The 18065-nt window shown below is 48.2% G+C and overlaps 1 protein-coding gene across 1 annotated transcript in view; it reads right to left on the reverse strand.

Moving 5' to 3' along the window:
• Positions 1–18065, reverse strand: part of PAK1 (p21 (RAC1) activated kinase 1) — a 44627-nt gene that overhangs the window by 16749 nt on the left and 9813 nt on the right. Inside the window, exons 3-7 of the mRNA XM_044450170.1 lie at positions 17546–17693; positions 16408–16445; positions 4887–5003; positions 3207–3384; positions 2093–2156 (exon numbers count right to left, since the gene is read on the reverse strand). Of these exons, the coding sequence (XP_044306105.1) occupies positions 2093–2156; positions 3207–3384; positions 4887–5003; positions 16408–16445; positions 17546–17693 (545 nt within the window). The remainder of the gene's footprint in view (positions 1–2092; positions 2157–3206; positions 3385–4886; positions 5004–16407; positions 16446–17545; positions 17694–18065) is intronic.

The following is an 18065-nucleotide window of genomic DNA, read 5'->3' on the forward strand; positions in this document are numbered from 1 at the left end:
TGGAGCAGAAATGGCCAGCTACTAGAGGTCGGGGAGACAATTTCGGTGGCCCATGGAGTTCCAACAACACACAAACGAAATTCTGCCATTTTGCCACTGATTCTCATCAGCTAACCGCTACAGAAAGCTATAGAGGCCATCTATAGAGCTAAACTGGGCCTCAACGCTATTTCCCTGGTGGATCCATGCTGACTTATGCTTGCAAACCAGCTTTCGGGGGCTAACATAACCACGAATTTTGGCAGCATACGGTGGGATGCTGTGGGCTACGGGGTGGGAATCGTGCAGCCCACCCCTCCAACAGAGCCTCAGCACATATTTTGCTTCGCCTCTTTCTTTGCTGCCAGTCACGTCAGCACTTAGCTGGTCTCAACTGCTGGAATTGCCCAGTTCACACCATGGCTGGGATCGCACACTAAGTCCACAGCAGCCCCAGTCAAAGAGCAAAAGAAAAATGAACTGACAGAGCTATCTGGCAATGAGAGAGGGAACCCAAAAACACATGAAGGGGAGGGGGCATTCAGGATCCTCCTCCTAGCCCAGCTTCCCTCGCCCTCTTCTCCTGACGCCTGCTTTTCACCCTCAATTTTTCAGAAGCAAAAATTCAGCAACTTTAATGTGATTACTTTCCTCTTGAATTTCTCCATGAAAGCTGATGAGTTGGTTACATTTAACACTGTGGCAAACTCTGCTAGGGAGCAGTCCCATGAATGCTGAGAGAGGGAGAAAATCCTACAACTCCGAGCGTGGTCCAGGACTGAACTTCTCTCTAAGCACACAAAGGAGCTGCATCCTCAGTTTCTTTCCACAATTTTTTATTTTACCTTCCTGGCTGAGGTCTGGCCTGCTGTTATCCCAATAAGCTTCTTTGCAATTAAAACAGTTCACTGAAATTCCTGGCCCCATGACAAAAATGCATTCCAGTCTCAGAGCATCTTGTTGGTCTTTTATAACCTAATTACCAGCCTGTGCAAATTATTCTTCGGTGAGCCGAAGAATCACCAAATGGTTGTAAAACACAATAGTGCATAGAAGGAGTCTCACAGAGATGAGATGAACAAGTGCAAAAGCTTTTTAAAATGAATGCTCCCGCACTTTAAAAACAATGTAGTTAGGGATTGATCTAGGGGCTCTGTTATAATTATTAATTTCATTGCTATTCCTGCAGACCAGGGCTTCCTCAAATAGCCACCTGGAGCAAAGCTGCAGAACCCCAAAGCCAGCAACCAAATCAGGCTGCCTTGGAGCACGGATCTGGCCCTCTCCACTTCCCCTCAACCACCCACTGTCTGGTGCTTTCCCAGCTTGTGCACAGTCCTCCCCCTATTCTGCAAGAATGAAATTGCTCTCCTTACAACAGTTCCCGGTAGTCACAGATTTAGGCCACCACAAGCTGCTTTTCTGCTTTGTTTTACTTTGGGAGGCTGAGCTATTTTTGACCTCACCCTTGTGGCCTCGGGTCCTGTCCATCACTGGAAAACTGTCCCCAAGAACTCCAAATGGAATTTGACCCTGAGGCTGAAAAAGTTTCTCTGCCACATCCCAGAAAGTGGCAGTGCCAGAAAGACCAGTGTCTGGACCAGCACAGGATTGCTGTGGCTGAGTCAGGTCACCAAAGGACCGTTCCTTTTTAAAATGCATAGTCAAATATTTTACAATATATTTTACAATCAGGATTGCTAGTTGGCCCAAGACTTAGATGGTTACAGATGCTCTTTTTCCTTATTGTTCCTTTAAACCATAAAACCATAGACCATAAAACACCCCTTTATACAAGGAATACTGCTTATTCCAAAATGCCCATGGGGCAGCAGGTGCTTGCTAGGCAGTTATAACCCCATACATATGTGGGACATGAAGATTCCTTTCATCTGGAGCACCCCTAGGATTCTTATTCCTGAATTAAAAATGAGGAAGCCATGATGGTTTGCAGGCCTGGGGTAAACAATCCGTTCATCTGCCACCAATTTGGTAATTTGCCACCACGATGGCAGCCATTACTTTACCAAAGACGGGAAAAGGACTTTTAGGAATACCAGGCGTCACACGAAATGCAGAACAAGGTGGAGGAAGTTGGCCACAAGATACTAACCCTTGTCCAATCTTCTCAAAACTTGTGTATTTCTTCTTGGGGTCGCCCACGCTTACTATACCTCCTTCAAAAAAGAAAAGGGCAAGGGGAAGCAGACGCTACAATTAGAACTTTATTTTGCAACAGAATTGGAGAGATCGGGAAGACAGCTCACCTTCTCTGCAAGCATATATGCAGAAGCAAGGCTGAGCTGATGAATCGCAGCTCCCAGCAAGACCTCAGTTCCTTGGGAATGCAATTCACTTTCTACAGTTTTCTGAGGAATCTTATTTATCAAAAGATTAAGGAAGAAGGGTCCAGATTAGACGTTTACAGAGCAAGACCATGGGGTGTTGTTTTTTGCTCTGCTAACTTCTACACCTCGGAGTAACTTAAATGTTGTCATCCTTACTGCCAACTCACTCTGCACTGCTTCAGCAAGTACAAATTAATAGATTATATCCCGACGTAACATGTTGATCTGCTCGGCTTCATTTCACTCATGGCTCAATAGTCATACTTTGCACTGTTTATCCAGTGCATTTCCAAAGTGCTTCCATATCACAACCACCTTTCTGCACACTCAGAGGTAGCTGAGTGTGTATCACCTGCACACGCTTACAGGTGGGATTCCAAGGCCAGATCACCTAAGGAGGCGGCGACTGTCAACCTTCTTTTGATATACAATTTTCTTATTGCGCGGCATGTATATATTTGCATTTCACAGGCAGAGACGAAGGGCCCTGCTGAGTGGGACAAGCTGCGAATTGCAGGCCGTTTCCATCTAAATCCACAAAGGATCTTGCCCCAAGAGTCATTCTTGGCTCGACTCTGCCATTCACACCCAACAGGACGCAGATGCCCATGCTATTTAAAGAAGCGGCGTTATCACATCATTCACCACAAGTTTTCAGAAAGCGGAGGACTTTTTTTAATGCCAACCCTTCCTTGCACACTGGAAGTGCTAAAATGTTCGCCTTTGCTGGCTGACAAGTTACACAAACAACAAGTTGCAACATGAAGTCTGCCGAGGAAAGATTTTTGCATGGTACTCCGCAGCAACCTTGTGATACAAGAGGCAATATTCCCCCTCCCTTGAATGTACACTTTAAAGACCCAGCAGCAAGAGCCTTACTTAATTTTTCCAAGATCTCTTCGTCGGTCATTTTGGGTTTTTTCTTCGGTTTCTCTGTGTTCCTCGTGAGAGTATCAGGGGGTGTCGTGTTGTTTTCAGAAGGGGAAGGAAGCGGAGAAGTGGACACGTCCCTGGTTGGGCCTGGAGGAAGCGGTTCTATCACAGACCGAGTATAAATCTGAATTCAAGGGAAGGGTGGGAAATTTAGGCACATGTTTCCCAAGTCCAGCCAAACACTGGCAGCCTTGCATAGAACTGTAAACCCTGGTCTGTGTTAACAATGGTGTGTTGTTTTAACCCTGAATTGGCTGTATCCATGCTTCATCCATGCAGATCTAGGGTTTCCTGGTGTCTGTGGGTACCCAGGGACACCTTTTTTGCTCCCCAACTTTCCTGATTTTTATAGCAGTTCTTAAGATTTGTTTTAATTAATGGCGAGGCTAGGCTTCTGCAAAGTAAAGCAATGCTCATTAGAGTCTTCTTTATCTAGGTGCAGAAATACTTTATTAATATAATAGATTTATTTCCCACCTTTTTTCCTCTTGTGAGGAATGCAAGGCGGCCTACGCAGCTCCCTTTTATCCTAACAAGAAACCCGTGAGATAGGCCCAAAGTCACCCAGAGAGCTTCACGGTCGAACTGGGACTAGACCGATGATAGATAGATAGATAGAACTTTATTACAGTCACAGACCAGCTCCATTCAAATAGATAAACAGATTTATCTATTTATTTAAATAGAAGTTAAAAGTCATTAAACGCATTAAAAGTCATCTGTCATAAAACCCCAGTCGAATGAACTGGGACTAGAGCCAGGATCTCCCAAGTCCCCAGTTCAACTCTCTAAGCGCTGCACCTCACTGGCCTGTGTTTTGGGGGAGAGGCCCACCTCTGCCCCCCACTCAGGCTTTGGGGGCAGCTTGTTTGTCTTTTAGCCTTTCTTTCTAGTTTGGCCTCTGGAAAATACGTGTTCTGTGAACAGCCGTGCCCAACATGGCCGCCATTCTATGGATGGCTCATGTGCCACCTTGGCAGTCCTGTGAAAACAGTCTGGTGTAGTGGTTAAGAGCATGGGACTGGGACTGGGACTCAGACGACCTGGGTTCAAGTCCCCGCTCAGCCATGGAGCCCACTGGGTGACTCTGAGCCAGTCACAGGCTCTCAGCCCAACCTACCCCACAGGGTTGTTGTTGTGGGGATAAGATGGAGGAGGAGAAAGAGGTAAGCTGCCTTGAGCCCTTTGTAGGAAAAAGGCAGGATATAAATCGGAAAATAAATAAATAAAAAACACCCACGATGCACCCTCCAAATTCCAGACATGCCCAGTAGCCCAGGAATGTTTGGTTTCCTGCTGTTTACACTAGGAATCCCTAAGAGAGCAATTGCAGCCCTTCCTGATTTGATTCGCTTCGCTCCAGGGGCGCTGAGACTGCAATTCCCATCACTCCTAGCCAGTAGTGCCATTTTCTACAAGGAGGCGTATTGATCAGTGTTGATGGACCTTCTGTATGAAGGGTCCCAACCACGGTCTGAAAGGACACAGCCCAGGCACATGGCAATGACCAGCTCAGCCGGCTCACGCCAGCACGGTGGACTCCACCCGCAGTCAGCATGTCGCCTAAACCAGGCCATAGTTTCCCTGCGGTAACCCAAGCGGCTCCATGGTCTTGGGCCTACTCACGGATTTCGTGTGCTCAGGCCGAGGGGCAATGACTGGGGGAGGTGCAGCATCATCCTCATCATCTTCATCTTCCGAAACCGGGGGCACAGCGGGGGTCTCGGACACCGCCTTCACATTCTACATGGAAATCATTTAGGAGGGGGAAAGACTAACCATCAGGCTAGAAATTTACAGGACGCCATGAAGTAAAAGGAAAACGACCATCTCTGGCCTGTCATCACATATCATGAGGACTAGAAGATAAGGTGGTATTATAAATTAAATCTCAGGGTGCTAAATTCCATGAAGAGCACTGGACTCCACTGCATTTGCAGAAGTGTATATAACTCTGAATAAAAGCCCCGTTTCACTATACTATTTTGGGGAGGAATAGAGCTTTCATTGACCCAATATACTTTGCTTTTCACTGGAATCTTGGAATTCAAGGTTTAAGCCCCTGAATTTTGCAGGTAGAACAGATAATACTTCTGTTTATACAGACACGGTTGATCTACACATTTAATCATACAGCAGAATTCACAGGATTTAATGTATAACCCCACGCAATTTCTTCTTGCCACTTCTTTGCAATGACTAAAATTCACATTTGTTTTCCAGGGAACAATTCATTTACCTTCTGTATTTTAACATGATTTTAAACCACCGTTGGGGACACTCGTCGTTGGAAAACACAGCATACAAATGTTGTTATGTGCTGTCAAGTCATCACCAACTTGGAGACCCCATGAACACCCTTCAAAATATCCTGCCCTTGGCAGCCCCGCTCAGCACACAAGTGGCTGAGCTAAAACATTCATACGTGAAGAATCTGGAGTACTTTTTAAATAACTGGTTCCAAACTCGGGGTAGAGAGCGGAAAAAGGAGGCTTGTGACAAGATCCAATGGATATGCAAAAGTTACATCGTACTTGATGGAGATTATAGCATGTTTTAGTATGTTTTAGCTCAGCAGCAAACAAAACCCCATTAACAGAGGTTCAAGGAAGATTGTGCGGGGGCAGAAGGGCCCGCAAACGACAGGACTCTCCCCCTCCCTGAAAAACAAGGTTCTGCAAACAGTCTATGAAAACGCAGCACGGAAAGGAAGCATGCAAACACCGCAATGCATTCCTTCACACCGCCAATTCACAATGCCAGCCTGGTCACTGGGTGAGATGAGGCCAAACTTTCCAAGGACCAGTTCTCGTAGGGGGCTGAAAACCCCATCTCCCTGCCCACCTGATCTCTTCTGCACGCAGCATTTTAGGAGTCCAGGCAAGACTTTGCAACCAAATCCTGGGACAACACAAAGTCACTCTGCATAGCCGAAGTGCCTCTTAGCATCTTTCCCCTCCACTCTCATTCTCCCAGTTGATTTAAGAAGTGGCTTGTTTCAGCCTTTCTAAACCTACGACTGGTGAACCGACAATTCTAACTAGCTAGACTGTAAGGCAAAACCCAGTTACTCCACATCCGTACTGAACATAAAGGCATAACGCTCTGACACACCGAGAGTCTGGATGGACAGACTGGGCTCTCCCCCTCACACTGAATGCCTGCACAAGATGACACAGCACAGATGAGTCACCCTCTGGGGTCGGCTAAGTTCCCTGGACAGCTGCTCTGACCCTCTGCGGTAGGGGTGCAGGCAGCCACACGCCCCTTGTGAGCCAGGATGCCCCCTTCATGCATTCAAAAGTCACCGATCTTTTGCCTGGCAAAACATTTGTTACTGACCAAAAACACAAGGCAATCTCTAAGCTTGCACAGAGTGGTGTTTTTGAACCCAATCTGGTATTCACCTCCAGGGACTCTCCTTACGAGCACACCTGGCCCCCATCTCTTCTGGAGGGGCCGTCTGAATGCAAGCACGCCTCCTCTTTGCATGCCAGTCCTCTAATTGGGGGACCCTCCCCTGCTGGTGGCATGTCAGGGAGAGCAAGAGCCGGGGCTGCCTGGCCAGCGCCTGAAACTCCCCTGCTCCGGGTCCCCTCCCGCCAACTGGGCATCCCGGCTGTTCCCATGGACTGCCTGCCCACCCGGGGAGTCTGCCCTTGAGAACGGCGTCTCCACTCCTCTCATCCCAGAGTTTCAGCTTGGGCCACAGTTCCAGGATCCCCCCGCCCCGCAGTTCTGCTTCACATTCTGATTCCGATTCTTCTGAACCCCAGCCAGCAGGCCACGAGAACACGCGTCCAAAGCAGCCGTCTCCCTCACTCCCGGCACACTCAGAGCAACTATACCAGAAGATGCAATTTTAAATTTATGTTAGATTTCCTTCTGCTTTTACGTTTAACGTACGTTTCAGCAATTCTGGCTATGGGAACACACTGCTCCAGATTAGTCAGGATGGAGCTGCAATGGTGTGAATGCGCAGCCACGGATAAATGTCTACCACTCGATCCAAGATGAGACAATTGCAGGTCTTCCCATTACTTGGGAAGGAAGACTGAGGTTGCAAAGAGAGGCCAAGATCTGCCCTGAAGTCTGCTCTATTCCCTCCATGCTGCATCCCCACCATAGTGGCAACTGAGTATCTTCAGAGACACATTACATCAGATACGGTTGGAGCCGGAGGTCAGACTAGATGGCCCAGGAGGACCCTTCTGACTCGCTCTGTTTCTATACACCAGGGAGACTTTGTTCTTCTTTCAGGGTGGGTGGAATTTAGAAGGGAACCTGTGGAAAGGTTTGATCCTCCCATCCCAGTGCATGGTGGTCTTGATCCAAATTGGGCATATGTGCACTTATTCTATAGTAAGAGAGTAAAATCCATCTTCCGCTGCACAGCCTTCACTGAATTTAAAGTGTGTTTTTGACCTGAAAACAGGGCAGAGAAGCAGTGATGCACAAGCAACCTTCACCCCAGGTTGCGGGTTTCTCAGAAGGCCCTTGACCCATTTCATGTCAAGGTCTGAAGGAGGGCCGCAAGAAGCTTTTCAGGGTTTCCAATAAAAGGGAGAGTTTACTTTATTTACATATTTATTTATTATTCTTATATCCCACCTTACCCTCACTGTGGAACTCAAGGTGATGACATGCGGTTCCCAGAAGGGAGGGTTCCCCTCCAAGCGCAGGCCAGGGGCGGACTTGCTTAGCTTCCATCTGGTGGAAACCTTTGTTCTGCCCAACATACTTATACAATCCCTCTCTGGGGCTCAACACTGAATAAGCCACACCTTTGCATATGCCCCCCTCACCTCCCGCACTGTCACATGAGGAATCTGGACTTCGGCATGAGGTTTAGGATTTGGTGCAAACAGGACTCCAAAGAAATGAATTTTCTCTTCCAGCATCTATGCTAACATACAGACCCTGGGGTGAGATCAGGGAACTGGAAAACGTCAAAACTGGAAGGGAGTGGAGGGGTGGGGTGACAGCAAGTGGCAGGCCAGAAAAGGGTAGACTGAATACATGGAGCAAAGAAGGCATTCGCTGCCATCTTTGGCAAAGCCAGTGAAGAAAGAAAACACGCATAAGGTGTCTGTTTTGAAAGATACCCTTGAATATGAGAATATCTTCTATGAGGTTCCATGAGGTGGAAGATATTCTTGTCAAAAATGCAAGGCCCACATTTTCCCCCAACGTCAATAGGTAGCGGGACAGAATGGAAGGCGACAAGAACAGATTCTGCTGAGTTTCATTCCTATCCTAGTCCTGGGCTATTGGTGGAATGGGGTTCAGATCACCTTCTGGAGAATCAGTGGGAATTTGAATGCAGGCACTTTCACCATTCTTCCAGATGGGCGGCCACCTAAACAGAGCTGTTTTGAAATCCATGTTATGCTTCCCAAAGGACAAACCTCTCCGTTTCTGCTGTGCAAGTAATTTGGAATGGCGTTATTTATAATCTTCATTATTAATTTTAAGAGCATGAAATACAGCGAAGAGTAAGAGCCGCTTCATCTTCTCCCAGGGAAGGGCCAGCGGACTGCATCAAGGGCACTCTGCTGGCAGCGCAACCTCAGTTCTCCGTGCTAATGAAGGACAGCCTGGCACACGGCCCGTACCAACTGCCTTCAGTGCTGCTGATTAAAACGCCTGATGGGCGCTTTTAAAAAAACAAGCCACCAAGCTTCCTTTGTTCAGGATGCGCTCACTCTCACCTGCTGAGCACCAGGAATGCCGCCCCCGTTTTATTGCCAACCAGCAACATGCCCTTTGCGATGGATGGATGCGCAGAAGCAGAGAAAGGGCCTCTTTACTACAGAGGCTCAAAGGAAAGGGATGCTCGGACCAACATCCACCCACCTGTGAGAAGGACGGCACAGGTGCCACTCATTCCTGGGGCAGCGATGGTGGGAAGACGCTGTTTGGTGCTGTCAAATCATCTTTGATTTATGGCGCCCCTATGAATGAGTACCGCCTAAAACATCCTGTCCCAGGAAGATGGGAGAACCAAGTCGTTTGTCCCCAGTCTTTCCTTGAAGCCACAGTTTTGGTGGGGTGGTAAGAAGAGGAGGTGAAAAGGTGCAAGGAAACCAAGGTGCAGGGCATAAAAATAAAAAACCCAGTGGCACCAATAGAAGCAACAATGGGATTTGCAAATGTTACACACCCTGGGGCGCTGACAATATGAACAGGCTAATAAAGACCCAGAAGAACTCATAGGATGCACTCTGATCAATAAATATCTGCAGATGAGCTCAATGTCAGGCTAAAGGGACCCAGGTTCAAATACCGACTCTGCCATGAAGCCCACCAAGCACCCACGGGGTACTTGGGTGCTTGATCTACTAAGCCAGATGGTTTTGGGGATAAAAAGTGGGAGGAAGGAGGGCGACATGTACACCAATTTGAATTTTTTGAGAAAGGGCAGGTCATTAAATGAAGCAGAAGCATTAAATGAATCCTTTTGTCTCGTGAAGTAAAAGGAAAGGCACGTTTCCAGCACAAAGTACCAAGTGGTCCTTTTGCCAGCAGGTAGAAATCGCTGATCTGAGCAGATTTTGGGTGTGTTTGAAAATGGTGCAGGAGGAGAACCTTGCAAATAGCCTGGACAGACGAACACGGGAGCCCTAGATCACTGTCTTCCGGGCCCTCCTACAAGTCAGGATAAAGATCCGTGGCATGGACACCTTGACCCAACTTCGCAGCACACGGGCTCACGAAGGCCAAGCAACGCACCGGTGCTTTCCTCTGAATCCACAAGCACCGCCCTTGGTCACCGAGCACCAACACGGTGAGTGGGTCGCAGCTTCAGGTTTTCAGGATTTCTTCTGCTGGAACCTAGAAGTCCACCATCCAGAATCGGGGGCAGAACAACAAGCCGCTTTCAAGAGAGCATGTGGATTCAGGATAAAGGGACGGGGTGCATCTGGCACTGGCCTGCACTCTCGGTGCAATTTTGACAAGAATCTGCCCCACAGGAGCCGACTTTATCCAGGCAGGGTTGGAGTGGGGCTGGGAGCCCCTGTATGTTCTTGTAGGGAGCCGCTGGTGCCCTTCTGAAGACAATACAGAGACCGAGCATTAGATCGTAATCTGTTCTCTGCCCCTTCCTACCTAAGCCCCATCTTTGCCAGAGATGGTTCCGCTCTGGAGAGGTTCGCCTCCTGCTGACCTCTGCTGTTCACACACCCTCTTGGCATTCCTTCCCATCGCAGTGAAGCGAGCACAAAAGCGTCGGGTTCCCGGGGGAGGGCGGGCGCTTGGTGAGGTCCTCCTTTGTTTGCTGAAGCAGCGGTGACAATTCCCCGCTGCTTTGCTTGGAATTCAGCACCAGCTCCGTGTGGAAGAAAAGAGTAGGACCTGCACTGGGGAGCAGGTATAAAGAGGTGTCCCATTAAGAGTGGGGTCACACAGGGCTGCTTTCGTCTGGCTGGCAGTGGTGGAGGCCCCACCTCTCCCACTCCGCTGCCAGATCAGGGGAAATAACAGAAGCGACCTGTGGAAGCCGGAGAGTGCAGAAAGTGGCCTAGGAGATTGTACATACTGTTGAAAAGTGTTCGTTGTTTGGTAGGTACCTCTCAGTGCCCTGAACTGTGGTCTTGCACATCCATTTTCCCTTCAAAGAAGATTACTATTCTGATCCTAACTGCAGCTACTAACCAGCCATTGACACAATCAGCATCATTAGGGCATCTGAAGAAACAGGATTAGATTGCAAGCCCAACTAAGTTCAAAAGAACGGGCTCCAGTGTAAGTGCGCAAAGGATCTCAACCGAAAGGTGGTCAAAGCACGGGGCTGAAGGGGAAATGTGCAAATATCCTGGAAGGATAGAAATATGAGCAAGGGGGTCCTAGATCACATCAAGCCAGAACTTTCCCTGGATGCAAAAAGGACAAACTGGGGCTGATACATCAGGAGAAGGCAAGGCTCCCTGGAGAAGACGGTCCTGCCAGGGCAAGTCGCAGGCAGGAGAAGGAAAGGAGGGCCAGGTAAGGGATGGATGGACTCCATCGAGGAAGCCGCGGCCTGGAATTTTCCAGAGCTGAGCAGGGCTGTCACAAATAGGACATTTTGGAGGGCTGACCTGATAGGACAATCTGGAGGGTTTGCTCACAGGGTCACCAGAAGTTGGAAATGACTTGATGGTGCACCACAACGGCAACAACACATATTGGATGCACTGGGGTGAAAAAGCAAGCCAAGCTTCAGCAGAGTGGCTGCTCAAAATCCCCTTCTGCAGAGTAGATGTCCTCCAGCTGCCTTGATAAAAGGTCGTCAAGGGTTTTTCGAAGAGGAGAGCATGTGTGAAGATGGCTTTTTTCCATTGCAACAAGTTCTACAGACTTAAGACTGACCTGCCATGGGATATGCTGCAAACTGCAAGGGGTGCCTACAACAGACAGCGATCCAAAAACAACTGCAAAAGCTACACCTACCCCATTCAGGTGTCTCCAAGAGCATGAGGACTAGAACCCTGGGCCAAGTCTGAAGCAAGGGACAAAAGTCAGAACTCAGGAATGTAGTGCTGGCAGAAGACAAAGAGCCCTGCTCAGCTCCTCGCATTCCTCGTGTGCAAGAAGCAGGCAGAGAAACGCAACTGCTTCAAAGCAAGACGGCCTTGTGAAGGTGTGGGTGTTAAATGCAGGTGTCTAACTGTATTCATTGTTTGGAAGGGCTGCATTTTAGAAATGATTTTAATAGCATGCTTACTTCATACTCACCATTGTTTCCAGCCTCATTTTAGATTTAAAATAGAGGGTTGTTGTGTGGAGTTCTTTATTCTCCCAATAACAAGCTAACAAGCTCATTAACAGAACAAGGGCAACTTCACACTGGCTTTTTTTATCCCTGTCAGTTCTCCCTCACTACCTCTGACTCATTTCTGACACTTCTTCTCTGCGCTTAAGCCTTACCTGAACTTTGAAAGGGAAAGGAATGGTGTTAATGGCTGTTTGCACTGCTACCCGATATTCAACAGGTGAAGCACTCCCCCAGTGTAGAAAGTAAGTGCTGAGTAACCTTTACCTGTTGAATCGCTGCCTGCCAGCCAACTGTTATAGGCACTGGCACACTTCCAAAAGGGAGAGGAAAAGAAAAATGGTAGTTGCATGATCTATGCCATGTGAATAATCCAAACTTGTCTGCAGAGGGGTGGAATACAGTGACGGGGACAGACACGTTCGCATGGATATGAAGTCGTGGCAATTACGGCTCAACCAAGCACACCTGCTTCCAAGCCCAATTCAAGGTGCTGGTTTTATCCTATAGTCACCCGACAGAGCGCCTTTCCCAACTCTGATCCAACAGGCAGGATGCTAAATACCTGGGGATTATTCCTCCAGAAGCCAACTCCGAGGAAGGCTTGGAGGGCAGCGACAAGAGGGAGGGCCTTCGCTGTGGTGGCACCCCATCTATGGAATGACCCCCCCCCGAGCCCTGCCTGGTGCCCACCTGTCATCCTTTTGGCCCCTGGTTAAGATGGCTCTTTGAGGCTTTTCAAGCTCTATGAGGCTATCCAAGGGCTTGGGGGGGGGGGGAATCACCCATCCCAGTATTTTTTTACAGGGCTATTCTTCCTGCAATGTTCCTTAGCACTTGATTTTGTTTGTTTAAAATGTTCATATTTTACTGCAATGTTTTTAAGAACTGCCGTAAGCCACCCAGTCTAGAAATGAAAGAAGTACTACTAATACTACTACTACTAATAATAATAATGAAGTTAGGAGACAAGAGTACCCGGAAGAGGGCCTTCTCTGTGGTGGGGCCCCAACTATGAAATGCACTCCCCAGAGAGGTCCGCCTGGCGCCGTCATTAAATGTTTTTTGGCACCAGGTTAAAACCTTTTTATTTCATCAATATTTTAATATGTTTTAATATTGCATTTTAATATTGCATTTGCACCCAGAGTGGGTCATTAATTTATTTATGCTCTTAGCTGTCCAGAGACGCTGGTAATTGGACGGCATACAAATTTCATAAATAAATAAATAAATAAATATTAATCACTGTGGGCACTGAAGCGGAGGTGAAACGGATGTTCAAAATCCCTACTGAGCGTTGGCAGCCACAAGACAAATTGAGGAGTACCAGAAGCGCCTTTATCCTGGATCAGACTTCATGTTCAGGGAGGCAGAAATGTTGACCAAGGTAGGTGGCAATTCTCCAGGATCCTAAGTGGGAGTCTTCCCCACCCCTTGCTTTATGGTCTTCCTAACGTTTATTATTTTATTTTATTTTATTATTTATTTATCTTGCCTTTTTCCTACAAAAGGCTCAAGGCAGCTTACATCTCCTCCATCTAACTGGAGGTGCCAGGGATCAAACCTGGAACCCCCACCCACAAAGGACGAGTGCCACTACCAGGCAACCCGCCCCCGACCAAGTTCTCTGTCTCCGTGCCCCAGCCAGGCTCCCTGGCCTAAATCAAATACAGATAGAGGGCGACCCATCATCCAGCCAACACAAACAAGCCAACTTACTAAAGAAGGTGACCCATTCAGTTGCGCATCTGTTGGGAGGGGAGGGGAGTCGATGGGACCACAGAGATGTAATGCACCTCTCACAATGCTCTTTATGCTAGTGACATCAGCAGAGAGCGCTGCACCTACTGAGAAGGGGCCAGGCCCCTGAGCCAAACACCCCAGGCACTGCCCCGTGCTACTTTCAACCAGGTTTTGCCCCACAGAGTTCTCAAGTGCTCAGCACACTTAATGGCAACTCAAGTGGAGCAGGGCCTTCTCGGTGGCTGCCCCAAAGCTCTGGAACTCCCTTCCCAGGGAGGCTTGGTTGGCACCTTCCTGGTTAGGTTTCCAAAAGCAGGTGAAAAAACTTTTATTTCCAGCAGAACCTGTGAGTTTATGCTGGACTAGTTTTATATTCTATCATTTGTTTTTTTTCCCCAATTTGGGTATTTTATTCCCACTTAATTATACATTAAATGTTGCATATTTCTCTAAATAAACGTTTTAATTGCATAAGTGCTTAATGGTGTGAACTGCCCAGAGTTCAGGGGGGACATTAATATAACAGCAGTTAGATGAGGATGTGAAAGCCAGTCTCCACAACTTCATTTGGGAGTAGCCTGCAAGAGCAATGAGGAAAAACCTGTGAATACCGTGGGAGATATCAGAAGAGGGTTGCGAGTTAGGAGAGGGCGGGCTGCCAAAAAGCTGGGCCCCACAACCCATGCCTGCTCAGAGACAAGCAAAAACCAGCACGGCGGAAGCGACGCACTGGCATTTTATTCCAGAAATCTCGGCGGCACTGGGGTTTGTGAGCTTAAAAGGCACCCGTTTGGAGAACGGTTTTTAGCATGGCAGGCAAACGTCCTCACACGTAAGCAACACAGAAGTGCTTGCAAAGTGGAGGACGGCAGCCGTGGGTGAGAGTGGGAGATGGAGGAAGAGCCCGGCACAATTTCTCTCCCTCAGCGTTTTCCCTGTGCGTGCTAACACCTCCCTGCTGGTCTCCTGGGGGGCAGAGAGGAAGGGGCCAGGCAGACCCCGTAGCTCAGGGACAGAACACCTGCTACGTATGCAGAAGCTCCAGGGTCCGCCTGGACTCTCCAGGCCAAAGCATCCGCTTGCAGGCAGTGTGGGGAGAAGCCTGGCTGAGCCCTTGCAAAGGGGGGGGCTATTCCAAGCAGACCCATCATCACCAGCCTGGGACGCCTTGGGACTACAGCTCCCACCACTCCCGCCAGTCCAAGCACGCCTACTTCAGCCTTCTCGAACTTGGAACCCTCCAAATGTGCTGCCTGGGGATGACAGGAGCTGCAGTGAAACATACCTGGAGGGGGGATGCTGGGCTGGGGGAGGTCAGGGGCTTCGATGCTAATCTGGACAGGTAAGCCATGCTAACGCAGTAAAGGCAGTTGATGAGAATCTGTATCTCTGGTCAAAGCGAGCTCAGGGCAGCTTGGGCTGGGCAGTTGCAGCAACCAAGCCTGCACTAGACAAGTTCCCTTGCAAAGATGGAAGAATTACAGACACCTGGAGCAGCCAGGACCAACTGGTGATAATATGCACGCCACTTGGTACTCTGAGGAGCAGCCCTGTGAATTAAGATCATAGTCCTACGAATTTAATCAACAAGATTCCAGCAGCCTTCCTCCACTTGGCACCCACCAGATGTTTTGCACTACAGTACCCAGCATTCCTGACTAGCTGGCTTTGGCTGATGGAGGATGAAAGTCCAAAATCCCTGGAGGGTCCCAGGTTGGGGAAAGTGCTCTGCAGCATCCACAAGGGGCGAAGAAATGGGTGGTCCAGAGTGCGGGGAGATGAAGGGGTCCCACCCAACACAGCGGTATCTAGCACAACCCAGCAGGCCCATGTTAGACCGAAAGGCCCGCTTCATCCCACCCTCAGCCACACGGACTCCCCATGGAGGGAAATCCCAAACCACAGCTCCGGGATGCTCGCTGATGGAGTTCTACAGCTCAGCCCGGAAGACCTCACATGCTAATTAATGACTGAGACAATTTTCTGTAAAAATATTACCTTGACATGCAGTAAAGGAAATTAGCTTCATATGCATGGCTCTCCAGAGACAGAACCCCCATCTCTTCCCAAGCTCCGCCCGAAGGAAACTTTTAGAAACACAGTATGGTTTGCATGCTAAGAATCCCTTACCACAGGAATGTGGCTCTCCTGGCTTCTTTCGTGGTTATCTCTAATCAGAGAAAGGAGGTTATTTAAAGGCAACGAAGCTTTAAATGCCCTGCAAAGAGCGGAGTTGTTGCAAACATCTTTCCTGCTTTACAATTTGGCCTTGGGGATTAAAATATTTCCTGCTCCTGCCACACGGGCAAGCAGCCCAAGATCTCAGAAAAGAGGCCATTCCTATGTGGGCTTGATTCAGAAGCAAATTCCACACTTTCGTGGGACTTCCTTTGTGATTACATCTTCCAAACTCTGTTGCCCCCTTAAGGCCAAGGGTCTCTGGAAAGCACCAAATGGCTGGATGTTGTGAGCCGTCCCGAGGCTTCGGCGAATGGGGCGGCATAGAAATGTTTTAAATAAATAAATAAATAAAATGTTAGGACTTGACCCAACACAAAGATTAAAGGCATCCTCCCACTTCAATGATCTCAGCACACCTGATTCTGCATTTTAGCAGGTAATCTAAAGCAACAGGAGACAACTTACCAGTGTGTTGGAGGAGGTATATTCTTCTGCAGATTTATCTAGAAGAAAGAGAGCACATTTTTCAAACAGCCTATGCATGTAGTCTAATTAATACAAAAGACAGCTCAGATCAAAAGAGCAAAAAAAAAGGAGTCACGCAGTAAAAGTTCACAGTCGAATAGCTACATCTGGAAAATCAGCTGTTTCAGGACCACACCTGTCCTTTCAGAGCGGCTACAGATCCTTGCTTCTGATTTGCATTTAGGAATTTAACACCTTCCTGTCCCTCCCAGTATCCAACACATACACATTAAAAAGGTATTATTAAGAGTGAGGGGAGGGGAATGACAAAGGGCATCTCCATGTTTCTGGCTTGCATTTGCTTTCGCATCCCTTCTGGGCCCAATATGGGCCTTTAGACATGCAACTGGAGTCTGCAGCAGTTTATATTCTGTATTTTGATCTCCAATTGCAGATAACAAAAGGATTCCTCTTTGCATCACTCCTCCTCAGCGGCCACAAAGAGTGCTTAGCTCCCAGGCTGAACTGAAACCCACAGGAAGCAAGGTGAGTCTTGCAGGCCGAAGGTTGCCCTCTCCTTTCTACAAAGCAAGCGCCCTTTTCCTGAGTATTCATGAAGTTGTACAAAGGACAGTGTATTACTAGAAAGCATCCAGCACAGAATCCTTAACACGGAGTGCTGAGCATCGGCAGTTTGTTCTCTTGGTGTATTTTTATGTCCTTCATGCCAAATAAAGATTTGTTGACATGCATGGAGCCTCTTGCATGAAGCTGAATTCACATTTCGGCATTAGCATGGTCAAAGCCCTGTTCTGAGGATTCTCTCCATGCAGAGTTGTAAATATTTCTGAAGCTTTCTTCAGAAAGGTGTCCGCAGCCAACGAGAAGGCAGCAGTGCATGCCGCAATCACAACCTACTGTGCGGTTCGGAACGGCCCTAACGAAAAGAGCCTGTGGTGTCCAATGGATTTATTTATCGCCCAGATCAATGCACATTATCTTGCAAGTTTGAATGCAACTTCATGGAAAAAACAAATAACCCACACTATAGCTATACTGGTGCAAGGCCAATCAAATGCCTCCTCAGCAGCAAGAGTTCTCCACCTGCTGTTTTACAAACCTGATCAAGATCACGTACCTGTGAAGCTCATGTATTTCTGGCTGTTGGAGGTCTTTTTGGAATTGTAGAATTCTAGCACATCGAGGACTGCCTGGGGGTTTTTCTTCTGCTCCGATTTGGTGATGTTGGAAGTCTGCAGCAGGCGGGCCCACTGCTCCGGCATACCCTGGGTGAACCAGAGGGAGTGCGCCATCACTACCACGCCCCGTCACATGGAACAACTTCTGTCAGAACCATTTCCCTAATGTGGATAAGGTCATCTTGGTTCATTTAGCATCTGTGTGCCAAGACACAGCTTAGTGAGTAAGGGAGTTTGGAGTGTGCGTGGCTGGATTCTGACAGTCCCACAAGCCACACTCAAGGGCTGAATGCAAGTTCTCCTTGAACCGTGGGTTGTTGTTGAACCATGGCTTGTCATATTGTCTGAACCCAGCCGAGCTAACAAACCATGGTTGGTTAACCGCAAATGGCCGTGGCAGTTTGTGGTTCGCAAACCCAAAAACAAGCCACGGGTTGTCCTCACAGACTATGCCTGGTT

The sequence above is a fragment of the Varanus komodoensis genome, unplaced genomic scaffold, assembly GCF_004798865.1.
Source record: "Varanus komodoensis strain SLA01 unplaced genomic scaffold, ASM479886v1 scaffold63, whole genome shotgun sequence".
Taxonomy (NCBI): domain Eukaryota; kingdom Metazoa; phylum Chordata; class Lepidosauria; order Squamata; family Varanidae; genus Varanus; species Varanus komodoensis.